Source organism: Ictalurus furcatus, chromosome 19, assembly GCF_023375685.1.
Source record: "Ictalurus furcatus strain D&B chromosome 19, Billie_1.0, whole genome shotgun sequence".
Taxonomy (NCBI): Eukaryota; Metazoa; Chordata; class Actinopteri; order Siluriformes; family Ictaluridae; genus Ictalurus; species Ictalurus furcatus.
Window position 1 is genome coordinate 21,758,732 of NC_071273.1, and position 19,332 is coordinate 21,778,063.

Genomic DNA, 19,332 nt, shown 5'->3' on the forward strand with positions numbered 1-19,332 from the left:
ATTCTAAATTTTATGTGCATACATCGAGGCGTAAAATGTTGCATTTTAGGCACCAAAACAACATAGGAACTATTGTCTTGGGCCCTTGTTGAGTAGGACTTATTTAACGTTGCACAATTATCCGGACTGTAAAGCATTATGAAGAAAGAGCAAGTTGCTAATTGTCAGTTCTCGGTTTGGTATCCTTTATTTAAGAAGCATACAATTAAAAGGTAAGGATGGAGGGTTGTAATGTTTATATATCTCTTAATATTGAGTTTTTTGTTATATTCTGGGAGGGGGAAAAAAGACTTATTGGAAGTAGCTAGCTCACTTAGCACGCGCTGCTAAATATGTGTAAGGTGGCTATGACAGGTGAAGTGCAGCATGAAGGATTATATTGTATAATAGTTATGCAGGTAAATAACGATTATATATATATATATAATATGTGTGTGTGTGTGTTCGCCTTTTTGTAAATATCAGTTATATTAAAAAGTATATGGATTGCCCATGTGTAGGAATGCATGAGTACAAGCAAGATAAAACACTTTACCGGTCTAAAAATATTGCATTAACCATTTAGGAATTACAGACATTTTTTTTTTTACAGAGTCCCTCCATCTTTACATTCTCAAAAGTAATTTCAAAGCCAATGTGTTCATTCAGGTCTGGCACAAAAATCCGTTTATATATTGTGATTTTGTGTAGAAAGCTTGTGTAGGCATTCCAGAGACATGCTGCATTACTATCTCTATATTCTTAGAAAGCAAGAGAAATCAGGGTTACACTTTATATTAAATTACAGTAAAACAGTTTAAACTGATTTGTTTGATGCTTTTTTTTCCCCCTTTAAGCGTTGACGCTGTTCGTTAAAGGGTTGTCATGGTGACACTGCTTCGTTCGGTCATACTGACGTAGCAAAAAATAATAATACCGTTTAAAAGTGTTATAAATGTCTATTTCCCCCCCCAGTTTGATTCTACCTCTGCCTCAGAATGTAATCGATTACCTTTTGGATGACGGGACGTTAGTGGTTTCTGGAAGGTGAGAGTTCTTCGTCTTTAATGAATGATCTAGTTAATTAAATCTATTTCTATTGAGTCCAGATGATTAAGAGCTGGAGATCATATTTTGCAGCAGCGACAACAACAATCAGCCTTCGCAGAACAATAACAGCGGCTCAGAAGACGAGGACGACGTCCAGGTGGGTGACGTCGACATCGTTAGAGGTCGTCTCTAAAGAAATAGAACGACTAGAATAGAACTTCAGGGGTTTTCCCGGGCACTCCGGTTTCCTCCCCAGTCCAAAGACATGTGTTGTAGGCTGATTGGCATGTCCAAATTGTCCGTAGTGTGTGAGTGTGCCCTGAGATGGGTTGGCAACCCGTCCAGGGTGTGTCCCGCCTTGTGCGCTAGTTCCCTGGGATAGAATCCAGGCTCCCCGTGACCCTGTGTAGGATAAGCGGATGGATTGAACCTCAATCCTGGTGCACATCCTTTATTGAGAACCTTACAAGCTCATGTTTAAGGACTTGTGTTAAGGAAAGAAGAGTACAAAGCGCCTTCCCTTCTGATTTCTGATAGTAAAGTAGTGCGATTAGACGGAAGCAGACTAATTAATAGCGTGTAAACGTGTCAAATAGTTTCTCTGTGTCTGAATGCTCTCTCTTTCCCAGTGGTCTGACGATGAGACAACAACAGTCGTCACAGTGAGTGTTACTCCAGCTTTTACAACTTGGGACTGTGTGTTTTGAAAGATTTTACAATGCGAAAAGTACAATTCTACGAAAACTACCTCTAAAACATCTTTCTATTCCACATCTTCAATCTCTTCTTTGACTATTTCCCACTTTCCATACTCTTCTTGACTGCTTCTTGGTATTTCCTACTTATCCAGCGACTGAGCATATATGAAAAAGTTTTCTTTATTATTTTTTACAGGCTCCAGAATTCCCAGAATTCTGCTCAGAAGTTCAGGAAGCGATAAATTCCCTCGGTGGATGTGTCTTCCCTAAGCTGAATTGGAGCGCACCACGGGTGAGCTGAACACTCGCGTCGTCTCGTGTTCATGTAACAAACAAAAACAAACTCTATGGTGACCTGAAAGCGAATACACTAGTGATACACTTGAACAACATTTCTTGATCAGAAGACAAATTCTACACGCGCTGGGTGAAATCCAAATACGCCGTTGTATTCTGGATTGTGATTGGTCATAAGCAGATTTATATTAACGCGCTCGTTCTAATACTGTACCTTACGGTTTCTATAGTAACAACTTGCACTTGGTCTTGGATGGCAGACTCTAAATAAGCTGGTTTTATATATATATATATAATATATAAAGCGAAGTTTTCTGTAAGGAGATGTTTATTTTACATTAATGGAAGGAGTCTCCAGCGCCAGTGCTCTGTAACCCTTTGTTAACCCTTTTGTTTCTGTGTGTTTTTTATTATTAACGTTGAGAGCGAGAGACTAAAGAGGCTGGAGAGAGAAGGACTGTTTATAGCTGCTATAACGTACGTGATAACCGGATGCTAACCTGTCTTACGCAACGTTACCTGTGACTCTAAATGGATAAAATAAAATAAAAACACACAACGTCTCATTCGTTCATAAATAAAATCTCGTTTGTGTTGGCAAATTGCTGTGATGTAAGAGGAATAAAAGACGCTGGGACGTTCTGTTCTAGGAAATGAATCGACAGTAACTCTGCTACGTCACGTCACGTCACGTCACCCTGTCGTCGATTATATTCCTACAACAGAACGTCCCAAAGTGTTTTATTCCTCTTTACATCCCAGCAATTTTCCAACACAAATAAGATTTCAGTTATGAACGAATGAGACGTGCTTTTTTTTAAAAATTGTATTTATCAGAGTCACGCGTCATGTTGTGGAACGTCCCACGAAACGCAGAGAAACGTAAAGTACCGACACAAAACTCCCCATAATAACATCTTTGCAAGGGGTTCTGTTTAATCTGGCAACACTGTGCAAGTTCCTGGCACTGTTCAGTCCCGTACAGGATTTCGTGGAGGGTTTTTTTTTTTGTGTGTGTGTGATTGTCGCGGAGAAAAATGCGTCGTTTTGCTGCGGCTTGTTTCAAAATTTGCGACGCGACTTGGAATCACCTACGTTTAAACGTACGATCTTTTGACTTCTTTTCATATGTTTAAAAATGGTTTGTTTGGTTGTTTTGAAACCTGTCATACTCTCTTTAGGTGATGATATCTATGTTTATATTTATTAATGCTAGGCAAACATTCACATTTTATGTGTTAATTTTGTAGTGGTGTTTGTGTTGTTTTGAAGATGGTGATTGTTGTTGTCGTCTTGTGTTATGTTATTTAATTTTTGTGTATTAGGAGCCTCTTGAAAACGAGATGAAGCATCTCAAGGGGTTTATCCTAAAGAATAAATTCGGTATAAACTTACGGAGTTTTTTTTGAATGCTTTTTTTTTTAATTGTCGAAATCGCAATCGCACGAAATTGTTTTGCGCACTCTTTTACAGTGATGCTTGTTGGTAAACAAGAGCTTTTAGCTGTATTCGTGCGTCACACGTGAATAGAACAGGGCTTTGGCTGAATGTCCCGGCCCGAACCTGCGATAATTTTGAAGAAAAGAAATAAATCGCAAGCTCCTCTGAATATTACGGCGTTTGCGTGATTCCTTTCTACGATCGTACAATCACAAAGTCCTGAATAAACTTTCGAATATATATATTTTTTTAAATGATCGTTATTATACGTTGTTGTATTCTGCCGTATTTCCTGATTAATAACCCAGGTGTGTTGTGTTCGTGTTTCTTCTCACATGTAGGATGCTAACTGGATTGCCCTGAACAGCTCGCTGCAGTGTCAGAGTCTCAGCGACATCTTCCTTCTGTTTAAAAGCTCAGACTTCATCACGCACGATCTCACACAGCCGTAAGTGAACCGGTTATAGACGTCTTCCTCACACAGATCTGCTCACTGCGTTGTGTTTAACACTCGACGCGTCACTTCTCTTCTCTGCTCTTCCGTGGCAGGTTCCTTCAGTGCAACGACGACTCTCCAGACCCTGTTATAAACTATGAGGTGCAACCCACACACACACACACACGCAGAGCACTAACTACATTCACTAAGTGCTTCCTTTACACTCAGACTTTCCCGTGTGTCTGCTCTCGTCTAGCTCGTGCTGAGGAAATGGAGCGAGCTCATTCCTGGAGGGGAATTTCGCTGCTTTGTGAAAGAGAACAAGCTGATTGGTATGAAAACTCCACATGACCATGGAGTTATTTCTCTCAACAACAAAAAAAGAAGGCAATTCGATCATTTCTTTAATGCCCGGTTTTCATTTAAACGATTCAAATAAACACACGCTGTATAATCTGCCCAGCGTGTGTGTTGAAGATTTAGTGCGTAATGTTTAATGGGTCCATTTCTAGACCTTTTAATAATAATAATAATAATAATACTAATAAATTCGAGTTAACGGAAAATTTGTGATGCTGGAAAACTTAATGTTGCGCCTGTAGTATGTTGAAACGAGTCTCCCAAAGATACCCGGATGGTCTACTATTTGCGGGAGGTTTTCCAAGTGTAAATGTTAAATTAAATTCTACAGTATAAATGATATAAGGAGTAACGGATGATGAAATGCAACGAGGAGTGCGTTTGCGGTGACGGTGTGCGACGTTCTCTTGCGTTTAACGACGTATTAATAAGTCCCAGTCCTCACGTACTCTCTTGCTACACACTCAAAAGTATGTATTACACCTTCACAGAAAGAGTACACGCTCTCAGTGCATACTATAAGGAGGAGCATTGGGGACACCGGAGACTCCTTCTGTAAATGTTACATAAATAAACGTCTCCTCACGATATCAACAACGATAACGTTTTATCATCATCGTAAGATCAGTCGGGTTAAGTAAAGCGTCCTCCATGCAAGTCCGTCTGAATTTGCTGTTACTATAGGAACGGGGCGATCTGACGACATAAGCGTCGGAGCTGCTGTTGCATATGTTATCATATCATTTTACTGAAATTTGATTTTCGGCACGAGTTGAACCGACTCTTTAGGTCATTAACTACAATAAAAGACTTCGCTGTAGGAAGCACCTGTGTATCCTTGATCTAGAAGCCTCGTACGTATGTCCTCTCTTTTCTCTGCCTTTTTAACACACTTGAATTGATGCATGCTCCAAGATGGCGCTCCTTAACGGTGTAGGACCGCGGAATCAAGGAGTGTGGGCTTTTTAACTGTTTGCAGTTCACCTATCAGACAGAAGAGGGGGGTAAAACTTATGAGCGGCTCCTTTAATATACGGTATAATGAACTACAGTCAGTATCTGATTCGGTACTCAGTACATAAATGCTAACTGATGCAACGTTTTGTTCTGTATTAATAGTTCGTATCTTAGTATTCTCGATTTATTTTTTTGAGGATCACGTGTGTCTGATCTCGGCTTACAGGAATCTCTCAGAGAGACTACACACAGCATTACCAGCACATCTCCAAACAGGAAGTGAGTATCTCCTCCTCCATCCAGCAGTTCTTCAGAGAGCACATTCAGCACCAGTTCCCCAACGACGACTGTGAGTCGCCTCTGATAGTCTGCACACAGAAACCAGCAACAATCTGAACGTTCTGAGTTCTGATGTATTCTTGTGCTTTCTCCCCCCTCCCCCCTCCTCCAGTTGTCTTGGACGTGTACAGAGACAGCATGGTGAGGACTGAAACTGTGTTCTAGATTGTTCTATTATAAGCACTATTTATCCTGCTGTGTTTTTTTTTTTAAAGTAAAGCGTTCATATCGTGCACGTGACAGGGTCGTGTGTGGCTGATCGACTTTAATCCGTTCGGCGAGGTTACAGACTCGCTGCTGTTCACGTGGGAGGAGTTAACATCTGGAACCAGTCTTTCATTACAGGTACTTTTAGCGAGGAACACCTTTATTGATGCGATTGTTTTCTGAAAGACTTTACAGCGAAGGGGAGAGGCTGAACTTGGACTGTAAAAGCATCACATGGGGGGAACATCACTAATCTGCGTAAAACTTTTAAGCGAGAACACAGGAAACTCTCGTTACAGCTTTGGAAATAGTTGGAAAATTACGCTGCTAACCGGGAAGTAGGAATTACATCATTTTTAACCCGGCATCTTGTGTTAACAGGATGGACCTGCTTTCCGTTACACCACCAGCGAAGTGACCGTCCAGCCAAGTCCATGTTTGTCTTATCGAATCCCGCGAGACTTCCTGGACCTGTCCACTGGAGAGGACACTTACAAGCTAATCGATTTCCTCAAACTGGTGAGCGACCGATTTTATGTTTTTTTTTTTAAATTATATTTCTTGAGTAAAGTGTAAATAAAAATGCAGCCACTCCATAAAGGAGAAGAGCTTTTCTATTACAAGTTCCTTTTCGTTGTAGAAAAAAGGTCAACAGGATGACGAAGACGACGACGATGACGACGAGCCTCACACGGCCAGTGTGTGAAAACCCCTGTTTCCCAACGTTCACTTCCTCTGTGTACTCATTAGGGACGTTTCATTCATTTCCCACCACATAATGTCTATAATGTACATAGTGTAAACTTCAACACCGGGAGATTCAAATACGACAACGCTCTGGTCTTATCCGCACACAAATACGAGCAAGTACGCACCCTATAAAACACACCCGCCCGAGTCTGCTTGCGTTAGTGCAGAACGGTGTCAGAATAAATAAAGAAGTAATGATGTAATGATTATTTAAGCCGTGCTTTTCAAATGTACACTTGTAAATGTTACAATAAGACAATTTGGTTTTGTTCTGAATAAACGTACGAGGTTTAAATACACTGCTGTACTTATTGTTCATATGAAATATATATCTATAGACATATCAAGCTCTCTCCCATATATATATATAATTATTATTATTATTATTAATAACCATGTTTGGTTTTACACGCTGTGATCGTGTGATGCAGAAAAATGTTTGTACATTGGTAAAGAAATATGTAAACAGACCATTTCTTTTCACTTTTCAAAACATAATGAAGCCTTACAGGGGTTTCCTGGAAAAACAGACGTGTGTGTGTGTGAGAGACAGTCAAGAGTCTCCAAGATGTTCAGAAAAACATCTTAACCAGCTTCACAAAACTGCACAAAGCATATCCGAGACTACTGATTCATTTTTGATACAAGAGTAGTAGTAATTGCCAAATAATGGCTTGTTTAGTTTGATTTATAAACTGCTCTTTATGGTGAATTTTTAACGTTATAATAACGTTCCATTTTCTTTAAGGCATCTGTGCTTTACAGAATTTCTCTGCATGTGCCAAGACCGTTGTACAGTACTGTACACTTTTATTTTTAGATTTTAATTTCATCGTCCAGGCGCTTATCTATTATTACGATTTACTTCGCCTACTCTCCGTCTGACATCGTATCCGAGATTAGAATGGGTGTGTCCTGAATCGTAGTGTATTGAAGCGAGTATCCAGAAGGTGAAGGTGCCCAGATGGATGAAATTTCCATTATATTTTCAAACTGTGGCGCCGTGGACACTTTTTCAGCTGATCTCGAGCACTAACCAAAGTTTTTTTTATTGTCACGTAAGATTAATGGATGGATGTTGTGTAAAAGGCGTACCAGGTTTATCCTGTAAGGTCAAATTAAACGATCTAAGGAATGTTTACACAGTGACTGAGTGTGCATAACACCCAGTGCGCGACATGTTAGTCTGCCCCAGTACTTGCATACTCTTTTGCTACACGCTCAAAAGTATATACTTTTCCCCCTTCACAGAAAGGAGTATGTACTCTTCGTGCATAGTATAATTAGCTGAATTGGGATGTAGCATAAAACTCTCACTGGAAAGGGTGTAATTGATTTTATGAGGACATGTAAGAAAACAGTAAAGTCAGAATTCAAAAACATTTTATTAAAACAATACAGCAGATATAAAAGGTTCTACTGCAGACGCTCCGAATTCACTGTGTGTGCTTCGACGAGAAATAGTATGCACCTCCCACACCTTAATAATAAATTAATATTAAAAAGAATAACGAAAACAAAAAAAAAGAAGGAAAATCAACCTCATCAAAAATGAATTAAACGTATTACGCAGTGAATCAAGGCCTTGCGTCGGTGGTGGATTCAGGGCCCTACGGCGCTGACAGTTTGCACTGATAACACTGTCAAAGTCTCTTACAGACGGATGAGTGTGCAGTCCACAGGATCATCCTGTATTGAAGTTCCAAGACGTTGACGTCGATCCCCGAGCTGACGTGTAAGGCAGCGTTTTAAGAAACGGACGGTGGCTGTGCGATGCCTCCGTTACGGCCCTCCATCTTGTTAAAACGTCCTCTGAAGGAGCCTCGTCTCGCACTGAGCGGTCGAACCCAGACTGTAGCAATACTCTTAAGTAGATGAAACACAGTGTGATGCGTTCATGGATCTCTAACACTTGACCCACAAGCCCTTCGGAAAAGGCGAGCAAAAAGTTTCGAAGCAAAAAAAAAAAAAAAAAGTCAATCAAATCGAATGAAATAAAAGAAGCGTCCCGACCAAACAGACTGCATTTCATTAAATAAAGCAAAAAGCAGCGAATCATTAGCAATGAAATAAAACGTGTGCATGTACACACACACACACACACACACACACACACACACAGAGATGCATCTCAGCATCTCTGTATGCCAGGATCTTCAACATCCCATAATATGAATCAAAACGTGTGATCTGAGGTGCTATAATCCAAATAGAGAAGCAGAAATTCCTTGTGTGGAGAAAAAAGGAAAAAAAAAAAAAAAAAAAAAAAAAGAGGGAGCCTGAAAATGATATCTTAAGGCCAGATGTTGGACCTGGTGCACGTCAGGATTATGGCTTTGCCAGAAAAACTCTCCCAGTGGCTTCTCGTGGACTTCTGAAGACTCGGCACTCCAAAGATACACACTGTCACAGCGTCTGAGAAAAACCCTGGCTGTGCACGTTCACGTGAAGCAGCGAATATCGCTTCGTTCAGTCCGATCCGTTTCTCTCCGGTCCTTTAGTCTTATTATTTGGTTCAGAAGTGCACAGTTAATTTGCTGACTCCAAGATCCTAATCGATGCACCCATTTTGCATCTTTTCTGCTCAATTTAACAATACTATAATGATTTTTTTTTGTTGTTTTTATTATTATTATTATTTAACATTTGTAAAAATCTATATAACCCAGGTTTAGAAATCTTATTTACATTAATAATAACAATGTTTATAACAGTTGAAACCATTTGCACCTTTAAAGGCAAAATTTCACAACTTAATTTGTTTTTTTTTTTCTCCCCTAGCCCAGTTAATATGCAAACAGCATGAAGTCAGATGTGTGTTTACAGATCTCAAAAACAACTCTGTAAATCAGTATTTCAGACTCGGTCCACCCTCGAGCTCCACTGAATCGCATCGTGTGTTGCCTTTTTTTTTATTATTAAAGAGGGCAGAAGAGGTGGAGAGAAGGAATTAGCGGGAAAACAAACAGAAGGAAAGATCTTGTTCAGCCCTCGGTAGTGGAGTGAGACAGGTGAGAGAGGAGGAGGCGTTACTGGCGGTGGTGGTAATAAAAGGAGAGCTCGGTCTCCCCCTAGTGGTGTAGTGCGGTCTCACAGAGCGCCGTCCGCGGTACAGCCGGCTCCCACCGTGTAGCGCAGCTCCTGCAGGTTGGACACGCCGTGGAAGTGCACGAACGCTCCCGCAACAACCAAGATGTGGAACAGCTGGTGCGAGTGGAACTGAGGAGCACGAGAACAGAAAAGAAATAAAAATCACGTCAAAACTTGACAGAAGCAGCCTGATCATTTACACGTGTGAGGACTGATTCTGATAAGAGACAATCACGAAATATATGGACCAATCGGAGCGTGTTGTTCGTGTCAACAAATATCATATCAGAAGTAACTGAAAGTCTGTACGTGTCTAAACGAAACAAACCCGAGGGAGAAGACGCACCAGGTTCCGAAAACAAACGCTCCGAACGAGCCAGGTGCGAAAACGCCCTTAGAGTCTTAAAATTGAGACGTGAATGAATCGATAGATTCATAAATAAATAAATAAAACGCACTGCAACAATCCACATTAAGATAAAGGACGTTTCCAGCCCGAATCATCATCATCATTTATTAACCAGATTCATTAACAGCTCTTTCGTCTCAGTGATCTTCATTAATAATTAACAAGCCGAAAAAATAAACAAATAAATAAATCAATCACGACCTGCCTCTCCCGAACAGTGTGATCTGTTTTATCTGTATTATACATTCGTGTGAGGTATGCACACTCACCCAGATGTCACATTTGCCGGGGAAGAATCTCTCAGGGATGCGCGCAGCGTAAAGGCAGGCTCCGGTGATGTAAAGGGTGGCCATGAGGAACAGCCAGCCCATCTGACCAATAGTGGTGGCCCTGAGGAAGCCCTCGGAGATTACGAAGTGTAACGTGGGGACGACTCCACTCAGGCCCAAGCCCACAAACACACCTGTCACACACACACACACACACACACAGAGAGAGATATTAGCATTACCTTTTTTCATTTTTTTTTAGATAACCAGGAATTTCACTGGAGTGAGTTCAGCTGGACCGGAGACATCACAGATTATCTCATGTATGTACGGATTTTGATTTAATTTTATCGACACCCCGAAATAAAGTAAACAAATTGTTTTGCAATCGTCATCTCTGTCTGAATTGTATTAAAAACCGCTGCTGTACGGAAGACTGTACAAGCTCTACGGCTATGTTCACATTACCAGGCTGAAGTGACTGGATACAAAAATCCAATCTTTTCAAAATCGGACTGGTTTCACTTCGTGATCATTTTTCGCCTTCTTGACCTGATCGTGTGCAGCCGCTGAGCTGTTTTCTGACACTATTGCTTCTAATATGATGAACAGACTCACACATAACTTTACTTTGTTGAGAGAAAAAAAACTGAATTATGCAAGGACGCTTACAACAAACACATCCTGTGGTGTTTGACATTATGGTAAGATGCTCAGTGCAGGCAATTACTCAAGAGAAGGCTCATGTAGGGTGCCAATAATTCTGCACTTGACTGTATACATGACAAGCGCTTACCGGCTCTTACTCCTCGGTACTGCGGCGTGGCGAAGAAGTCACACTGGGAGACGGTGATGGCGGCGAGGCCCAGGATACACACCACGATCGAGTAAACTACACAGGGCTGCGGGGAGCAGTAGAAGGAGTAGTAAAGCCACGGCACAAAACTACCCATGATCAGGAACGCGATGCCGGAGTAGTCCAACCTAAAGGGGGACATTTTCAAAAACTCAGTACACTTTCAAGATCACTTGTCCGAGATGGTTTTACAGCAAACGCCGGATTGTCACAGAACAGCAAGCGTCATTTTTATTCACTTTCTAATCAACATTACTAGAGAAATGATTGTACATGTCACCCTTGGCCTATTTAATCTTTTTTTAAACCCCCTTTCTGGATTTTTAAAAAAAAACTAATATGAAATCAAATTTCTGTCAGAAAATAAACTGAAAACATTCTTCGTTTACATCTTGTCGAAAAGCAAGGGCCCGCAGCAGCACATTGAGAGATTACTAAAGTGAGATACAGGAAGGGGTGGGGCTTCCATGCGACCAGTAAATATCAGAGTTCAAAACACTTACGCGACGGTCAGTCATTCTATCACACACATTATTATGGGGGGGAACTCAAAGTGCCCTTTTGATGTATTTTTTTTGTGATAACTCGCTGATAAATGTGGTGTTTCTACACAAAATGTGTAAAGCAGTGCTCAAAGCTAAATCTGACCAATTTTCCACTGAGCTGAAGGTCCACAGAGTAATACGACTGACCAAGAGTACGTCCCATCAAGTACAGAACTACGTAAAGAAAATAAACGTTAAATTAACGTTACCGCTCTTAATCGCCCGTCTCGTTGTAAATTAAGCACGTAGGTTTGGCGCTTCCGTTGGGGAGAATAAATGCATACTTGTCTGTCCAGTCAACTTTAAAAACACGCGGTTTTCACCGTCCTTTTCTCCGGATCGGGCCGTTTTCGTAGCTCTTGCGACATTTTCTAACTTTGACTCACAAAACTGCAAAACAAATTAGCTACCTGACAAACGTTGTTACGTTAGGACCGGAGAGAGTGTGGAAATACAGCGCTGTCATAGTGATGCCGATACGCTGCTCTGATTGGACGTTGCCGTCACATACCCGCAGCGAAGAACAGAAGGGGAACGAATCAACAACGCTGTAGAATAATTTGTGGTCATTTTAAGGTGGAACTTTTGTTTTGCACCACTTTACATTTCTTCATAAACAGCTCTCGGGGCGAGATTTTCACTCCCACTCCCTCTTCAAGAATTCAGTCACTTCGCTTCACCGATTATTTCTAGAACTCTTAAGGGTAAATCCTGCAATCGATCCTCGTCCCGTTTCCCCGAATAGCACTTCATACAATCGATACAAGTGCGTTCGGTGAGACGTGAACAACGAGCTGGACGCGGTCACATCGATTATAGCTCTATTGTACCTCGGTAGTTTTTGGTGTGTGTGCGCGCGTGCGTGTCCCATAAATTCACTGACTTTGAGAACACCCGAGAGACGCCCTCTGAATGGCAGTAGACTGTGTGGAAGAGCCAGGAGAAGGACAGGCAGAGGATGGCTCCCAAGAAGAACGCGCCAATCACGATCTTCTCCTGAAACGGTGCCACGAACGACATGTTGGGTCTGAACATGTACACGATCCCCAGACACAGGAAGAACAGGCAACCTGCCCACACACAAACACACACACACAGAGAAAGGAAAGCAAACATTAGAAGTGTGTATGGAGAATGAATTTATTCTTCGAGTGAAAGTCATTAAAAGTCATGTTTAAAATAAATAAATAAATAAATAAATCTTTTCAGACCTTGCAGGCAGTAAAAAGTCCAATCTATGATATCTATGTAATTCTACCTCAATATCTGCATGATAAAGCCTTACCTGTCTATTTGTACACGATTCGATCCTGTTATCTAAATCATGTTGTAGATATCAATACATTCTTAGGCCCTTGAGCAAGACCCTTAACTCTCAACTGCTCAGTTGTATAAACAACGAGATAAATGTAGGTCGCTCTGGATAAGGGCATCTGCCAAATGCCGCAAACGTAAACGAAAGTATCCTCACTCACAATGACTTATTTTTTGGGGACGGCCGTGGCTCCACTAATCGTAGGGTTGGCGGATCTCCACATGCCGAAGTGAACCCCAAGCTGCTCCCGATGGCAAGTTAGCGCTCGGCAGCCGTTGGTGTGCGAGTGTGTGTATGAATGGGTGAATGCGAAACAGTGTAAAGCACTTTGTAGAACCGCCAAGGTTATAAGTGCAGACCATTTACCAATGACTTATTTTGCCCACTAGATGGCAGAACTGTATCAAATACCCCAGATTTCTCCATTGTTGTAATAGTGCTTTTTTTCGTTTGTTTGTTTTCTTTAGTTTTTTTTAAGTTTAAAAGAGCCGTATTTTAGATAATATTTGAGCTCGAGAGTAAGTGCAAAAAAAAAAAACAAACCCTGAACTTGAGCATCTGGCTTTAACAAAAACGGCCCGCTCGCTAAAGTCAGCATGACATCGCTCGTTTCCAGGACCGCAAACTCACACTGCTGTTTAACAGACATTCTCTGCATGTCACTAACGCTTGCAATCCTCAGACACCGTGGCTCTGTCCCAAGAAACACTGCACTCCTGCAAGCTCTGTTAAGTTAATTACTGGTGATTAGAGCAGGATTGCAGCATGGCATCGGTGCAGACATCAGCACATAATTACACTGTGGAACATTATAAAGCAGACCACCAAAACTGCTGCACTGAGAACGTCTTACACTCACGTATAGTGTTCGGTGCATATGAAGTGTGTGTGTGTGTTTTTATTCGTTTTCTCACCGAGAAGGTGAGTCCAGATGTTGCCCGTCTCTGTGTGGATTCTGAAGATGCTCTTGAAGCACGCTCTGAAGGACGGCATCGGTGGCCTGTGTCCGTGCAGGAGAAAGTCGTTGTCCTTCAGCCAATCAGGCAGCACGTCGTGAGGGATGACACGCCACCGGCCTTCCCACATCTTCACCGGACAGAAAGATAAACACAACGAAGCATGATCTAAACAGCAAGAAAAACCCCACTGGTCTATCACAAGAAGGAGGGAAAAAAAGAAAGAGAGCAAGAAATACTAGAAAGAAAAAAGCTATACTAGAACAAAAAGACAAAGAAAGAAAAAGAAGTAAAGAAATACTGCAAAACAAAGAAGGAAATATTACAAAGAAATTCAAGAAAGAAAGGAAGAAAAATAAAAACTAGAAAGATAAAAGCTATACTAGAACAAAATAAATACAAACATAGAAATACTACAAACAAATAAAGAAATATTAAGAAATGCAAGAAAGAAAGGAAGAAAGAGGTAAAAAGAAAAAAATGCTAAAAAGAAAAAAAATAGAAATACCAGAAACAAAGGACGAGATATTACAAAGAGATCCAAGAAATAAAGAAGCATTTAAAAGGAACGGTAAACTAGAACAGAAATAAATAAACACCACAAAGAAAGATTCTAGAAAGACATACAAGAAATGAAAGAAAGAAAGACTAAATAAATACTACAAATAAATGCAATCAAGAAATGACAAACAAAATTTCTCTCTTTTTTTCTTTCAAGGGACGAAAGAAAGGATGAAAGAAGAAATGCAAGATGGAAAGACTAGGAAAAAAGGGTATACTAGAACACTAAGAAAGAAAAAGATTCAAAGAAGAAAAAAAACACGATAAAGCAGAAAGAAATAATCAGAAAGGACGAAATGACTAAAGAAAATGAAAAAGAATCAGAAGGACAGAGACGAATGAAATGAAAAAAGGAGAGAGTAGATTTAGAGAGAGTGACTGAGATGAATAATGTGATTAATACACAATATTAATCACAGTGAGGAACTGGACACACATTGTTCTGCTTATAGCCACACCAATCCAAACACTCTGCTCATTCCTGTCCTCTCACACCCAGTTACCAAGCTGCTCGCAGTACTGCTCCACTTTACTGAGCATAACAGCAAGACGTTGCACAACCATCTGAAAGGACAACACATTCCTCTACGCCGCGCCCAGGAGTTTATCATCCCGCGGGAGAACTTTTAATTCATTTTTTGTGCTGAATTGAGCCTCATATTTCATAGTTATCACCCAAAAAAATGAAAGAGCAGAAGTTGTAGAGCGAGTGCGAGACATCATCCAAAGTGATTAATGTAGTAACTGAAGGTAGAGGCTCGGGCTGGTTGCAAACACGACGACACTGCGAAGCTCTGGCTCTGACGGAGCGGGGTGCCGAGATCAGACCGAGTGGAGAGACTCTTACTCAGGGTCGCTTTTAACCCAGAGCCACTCTTCCACTGCAGGAGGGGAAGTGAGGAGGCGAAAAAGAGGGTAAAGTTAACAAGGCTGGAACTGGGAGGCTCGTAACGAACTCCGAGCAGACGTTTATCTTTCCCCTGCTGCACCTGCGTGTCTATCGATAGAAAAACGAGTCACCTGAAGACAGGACATGGGTGATGAGTATTGCCGAGGTTTCCATGCTGATGGTCTCAGATCCACAGAGAGATGGAGGAGCATGAATGCAGCTGTTTTGTGGAGACGGAGCATTTTGAGGGAGCATCTGTATTCATGAGTGCAGGTCACGTGACTTCCCTACAGCTGTGTATACACGTTTGGTTATAAAATAGTGAAAGACACAGGTTAAATCCTTCCACCTGATTTAAGAGTTATACCCCTATTCTGGTATTTTGTAATGAGAGTCAGGACCTCGGTTTAACGTCCCATCCCAAAGACGGTGCTGTTTTGTCCCCGTCACTATACTGAGGCATTAGACCACACGGACCACAGGGTGAGCGCCCCCTGCTGGCATCGCTAATACCACTTCCAGCAGCAAGCTTAGTTTTCCCCAGGAGGTCCCCCATCCAGGTACTGACCAGACTCAACCCTGCTTAGCTTCAGTGGAAAACCAGGTGAGAACTACAGGAAGATATGGCTCTGGCATATCTAGTTGCTCCTCCCCCTTTTAAAATATCCAATAGCCTTTTGCTTACCTCAGAAAAGAAAATTCGTTAATCTGATGTGGCGCTGAAGTGCAGAATGATGTCATCAGAATCGTTGATCCGTATCGGTGGGAGAGAAGGAGTGCAAGTTTTGAACGCGTATATCTCCTAAATGCTAATACTGTCGTCGTTTTGGAGCGCACTGACGTATAGACAACCTTAAAGCGAACATATTCACACTAAAAAGTCACAACGCTTCCGTTTTGATCTCATGGGGCCTTCAAATACCGGGGACCCTGGACAGTGAGATGCAACCTCATTTTAACAGCTATAAAGAAAAAGAGCCTAGCTAGATGCGAGTATATTTTATATGCGATGTGAGTAATGAGCATCACAGCTTTGTTGAGGGTGAAAACATGATGTGCTACAGTAAAGCTCTGTAAGATAATGATATAGCTACACACAGTCATTCTCTCCTAACTAGCTCGCCGTATGTCACTACGTGATGTACCACCGCTTCGTCAGTCAGGTTTCCGGGTAACCAAAACACGCGACTGAGCAACACACTGGAGCTTTTACAGTCTCAGTAATCTAGATAATGTATTTATGATTTGTCTGCCCCGGAGTGTGTGTGTGTGTGTGTGTGTGTGTGTGTGTGTTGTGACTGACCTTATGGACAAACTCCTCCATCTTTTCCATAGCATGGTGGGCCTGCAGTAGCGGTGTCATCCCCATAAAGCCTTCGTCTGGGCTCCTCTCCTCCTCCTCTTTCCTCTCGTCTCCTTCATGGTGGACCGTTCTTCTAATGACCGCAGTCTGAAAACGAAAACAGGAGAGAGTCAGGACACACGGTCCTCACAACACAGGGTGTGTTTTTTTGCACGTACAAAATAATCTGATAGCTCTGAATAGGGAAATCAGATTTTGGCCACGATTGGATCGGATTTACGTGCACTTGAGTAATGTAATATCGGAGAAACCCCAGGTGTGTGAGCACATTTCTTTACACTCTAAACACGTGACGTATGCACCTACGGACGCTTTAGGGAAAAAAATGTTTTGCATTGATGGTTTAAAATACTTTAATATGCGTAAACATGTACCATAACATTTCTGTTTAGATCGTGTTTACTTAAACGACTTGGTATTCAACTGCATTCAGATAGTATGGTGTGTGTGTAAACGCACACCTTGCAGTTATTTCTCTCTCCTCCACACAGCGCATCGTTATAGTAACAATTAGGCGTGTGGGGCAGACACAATGCTATACAGATAGGCCAACGCATCGCTGTGTAAAGAAGCGGCTCACAAAGAGAAAGAGACTCACAGAGACACATAAAGAGAGCGGGAGAGAGAGAGAGAGAGAGAGAGAGAGAAAAGAGTGTGAAAGTAGGTGTCGAGTAGGACGGGTTAATGAGGAGCTCTTAATCAGATCAGGTTTGGCCTGAGGGCTGTGCAGCATCTCAGTAATCAGTGTTGACGTGGCTAAGCACAGACCTTATTCTTTACAGATACACACTTCCTCTCACGGTCATCTACAACACATACACACACACACCATTTCTTATGCACTATTTAAGTACTTGTTCTATAGACACTATTATATAGATGAATAAAATAACTGTGGGATGGCAATGATTTCCCTCACGTCAGGCCACTTCACACCACACGCTCAGGATCATCTTTCCCCAACGTGCGACTGTTTTACTCAGTGTTGTCGGTTAGTCTCGGTATCTCACAGCCTTACAGCTATACTGACCTTGAAGCTGTCCTGTGCTGAAAACCGCTCAGTATTCCAGTCCCACCCCCACGGCCACAGTCGACCGAGCGGGCAATCTCAGAGCCCACACAAAAAGATGGAGAAATGACAGGGCGTTACAGTGCTCCGCTCTGACCGCTCTCCTCACAGCGTGTTCGAACCGACTCCTTACGGGAACGCTGCAAGGCAGCCCCCGGATCGTTTCACGTCATCTAATTACATCCACGGCAAACCAATAGACAAGTGTTCCACCGCTCGGCTTAATGCTTTTAAACGGGCCGCTTAATGCTCGAACGCGGGTCCGTAAATAGAGCCGCTCGGAGCGATGCTAACAGCGATCTATGAATAGTCTAGCGTGCAACCAGCAATACGATCTCATAAGTGGACGATCTGTTAAAATATAGACGCTACCGAGTGGAGCAAATAAAGAGATACTGATCGATCCTGCTGTGAAAAAGTATTTGCCTCCCTCACTGATTTCTTCCGTTTTTGTTTATGCTTATTTGTTTACGTTAAACGATCATGTTCTGTCGTGTGAAGAGTGAAGAACATTTTGAAAAAGACGTGTCCCGTTACATCAGGCGTAAAGCGAACAGCATTCCACAATAACAAACAATAGTAACATGGTGGTGGTAGTGTCATGGTGTGGGGATGCTGTGCTGCTTCAGGGCCTGCCATAATTGACAGAACTAAGAATTTCTCTACCAGAAAATCCAAGCACAGTTGGGTTATGGGGCAAAGACAACGAGCCAAAGCATTTCTTATCCGTCAAAGTCCACTTCTTAATCTCTCAGAAGAAACAATTAAGGTTTTGGATTGGCCTAGTTAAAGGTTACTCACTCACCAGCCTCTCTTATTTCTCTCTCTTGAAGTTAATTAAACTCTTTTCACAAATGTTAACTAAATGTCTCCTAACAAAAACAGCTCCACCGTATCAATAATCAGTTCTTCTTTGTTAAAAACAGCACGTTTGTAAACACTGTTATTATTAGACTCGTATGCTCAGCGCCCGCCAAGTCTCTATGACTGATTAGTAACTACAGAAACAATAACGAGGGGGAAACGGGGTGTAGGGGAGGTGGGTTAAGAACGCAAATTAGAACGTTAAAAATTATACTCAAATAACAATTTGTAGGAGGTATGATAATATACATTTTAAGAAGATTTAAAATCTCCTAGATCTACAGTAACACCCAGCAGGTTAAACTAATAGGCTCCTGACTAGAGAGTGTTGCACAAATCGCAGCGATGCCATAACCATCTGCCTTCTGGAGTTCACAGAGACACAACAGGCCATGCTTTCAGTGGGTGGGAAAGACACTTTATTTATTCATTTATTAATTTATTTTCCCCTCCTTGTTGAGAGTAGAGGTTTTCTGTGAATACTGTGAGCTAATTAAGAGCGTCTGTTACGGCAAATATAAAACTAAACAATCTTGCACTCAACACCCAGAAGACCAAAGAATTTCTCATGGACGACCGGAGGACAAAGAGGACACACATACACACACACACACACACACACACACACAC

At 41.7% G+C, this 19,332-nt stretch overlaps 2 protein-coding genes across 2 annotated transcripts in view; one reads left to right on the forward strand and one right to left on the reverse strand.

Annotated features, from left to right (window-relative positions):
* Nucleotides 1–83: 83 nt before the first annotated feature.
* Nucleotides 84–6,811, forward strand: cdc123 (cell division cycle 123 homolog (S. cerevisiae)). Its single transcript, XM_053649708.1, has 13 exons — nucleotides 84–212; nucleotides 955–1,026; nucleotides 1,120–1,186; nucleotides 1,659–1,691; nucleotides 1,924–2,019; nucleotides 3,806–3,912; nucleotides 4,014–4,062; nucleotides 4,160–4,235; nucleotides 5,447–5,569; nucleotides 5,672–5,700; nucleotides 5,803–5,904; nucleotides 6,148–6,285; nucleotides 6,407–6,811. The coding sequence occupies exons 1-13, from the start codon at nucleotides 139–141 to the stop codon at nucleotides 6,470–6,472; spliced, it is 1,032 nt and encodes a 343-aa protein (XP_053505683.1). The 5' UTR covers nucleotides 84–138; the 3' UTR covers nucleotides 6,473–6,811.
* Nucleotides 6,812–7,882: 1,071 nt separating this feature from the next.
* Nucleotides 7,883–19,332, reverse strand: part of adipor2 (adiponectin receptor 2) — a 37,677-nt gene continuing 26,227 nt past the window's right edge. The window contains exons 3-8 of the mRNA XM_053649710.1: nucleotides 16,710–16,856; nucleotides 13,915–14,086; nucleotides 12,569–12,755; nucleotides 11,081–11,268; nucleotides 10,285–10,478; nucleotides 7,883–9,735 (exon numbers count right to left, since the gene is read on the reverse strand). Of these exons, the coding sequence (XP_053505685.1) occupies nucleotides 9,607–9,735; nucleotides 10,285–10,478; nucleotides 11,081–11,268; nucleotides 12,569–12,755; nucleotides 13,915–14,086; nucleotides 16,710–16,856 (1,017 nt within the window). The 3' untranslated portion in view covers nucleotides 7,883–9,606. The remainder of the gene's footprint in view (nucleotides 9,736–10,284; nucleotides 10,479–11,080; nucleotides 11,269–12,568; nucleotides 12,756–13,914; nucleotides 14,087–16,709; nucleotides 16,857–19,332) is intronic.

Coding starts and splice junctions, on each gene's coding strand:
- cdc123 (XM_053649708.1), top strand. CDS start 139: ATGAAGAAAGAGCAAGTTGCTAATTGTCAGTTCTCGGTTTGGTATCCT. Junction 1,692..1,923: donor AGACAACAACAGTCGTCACA/GTGAGTGTTACT, acceptor TATTTTTTACAG/GCTCCAGAATTCCCAGAATT. Junction 5,701..5,802: donor ACGTGTACAGAGACAGCATG/GTGAGGACTGAA, acceptor TGCACGTGACAG/GGTCGTGTGTGGCTGATCGA.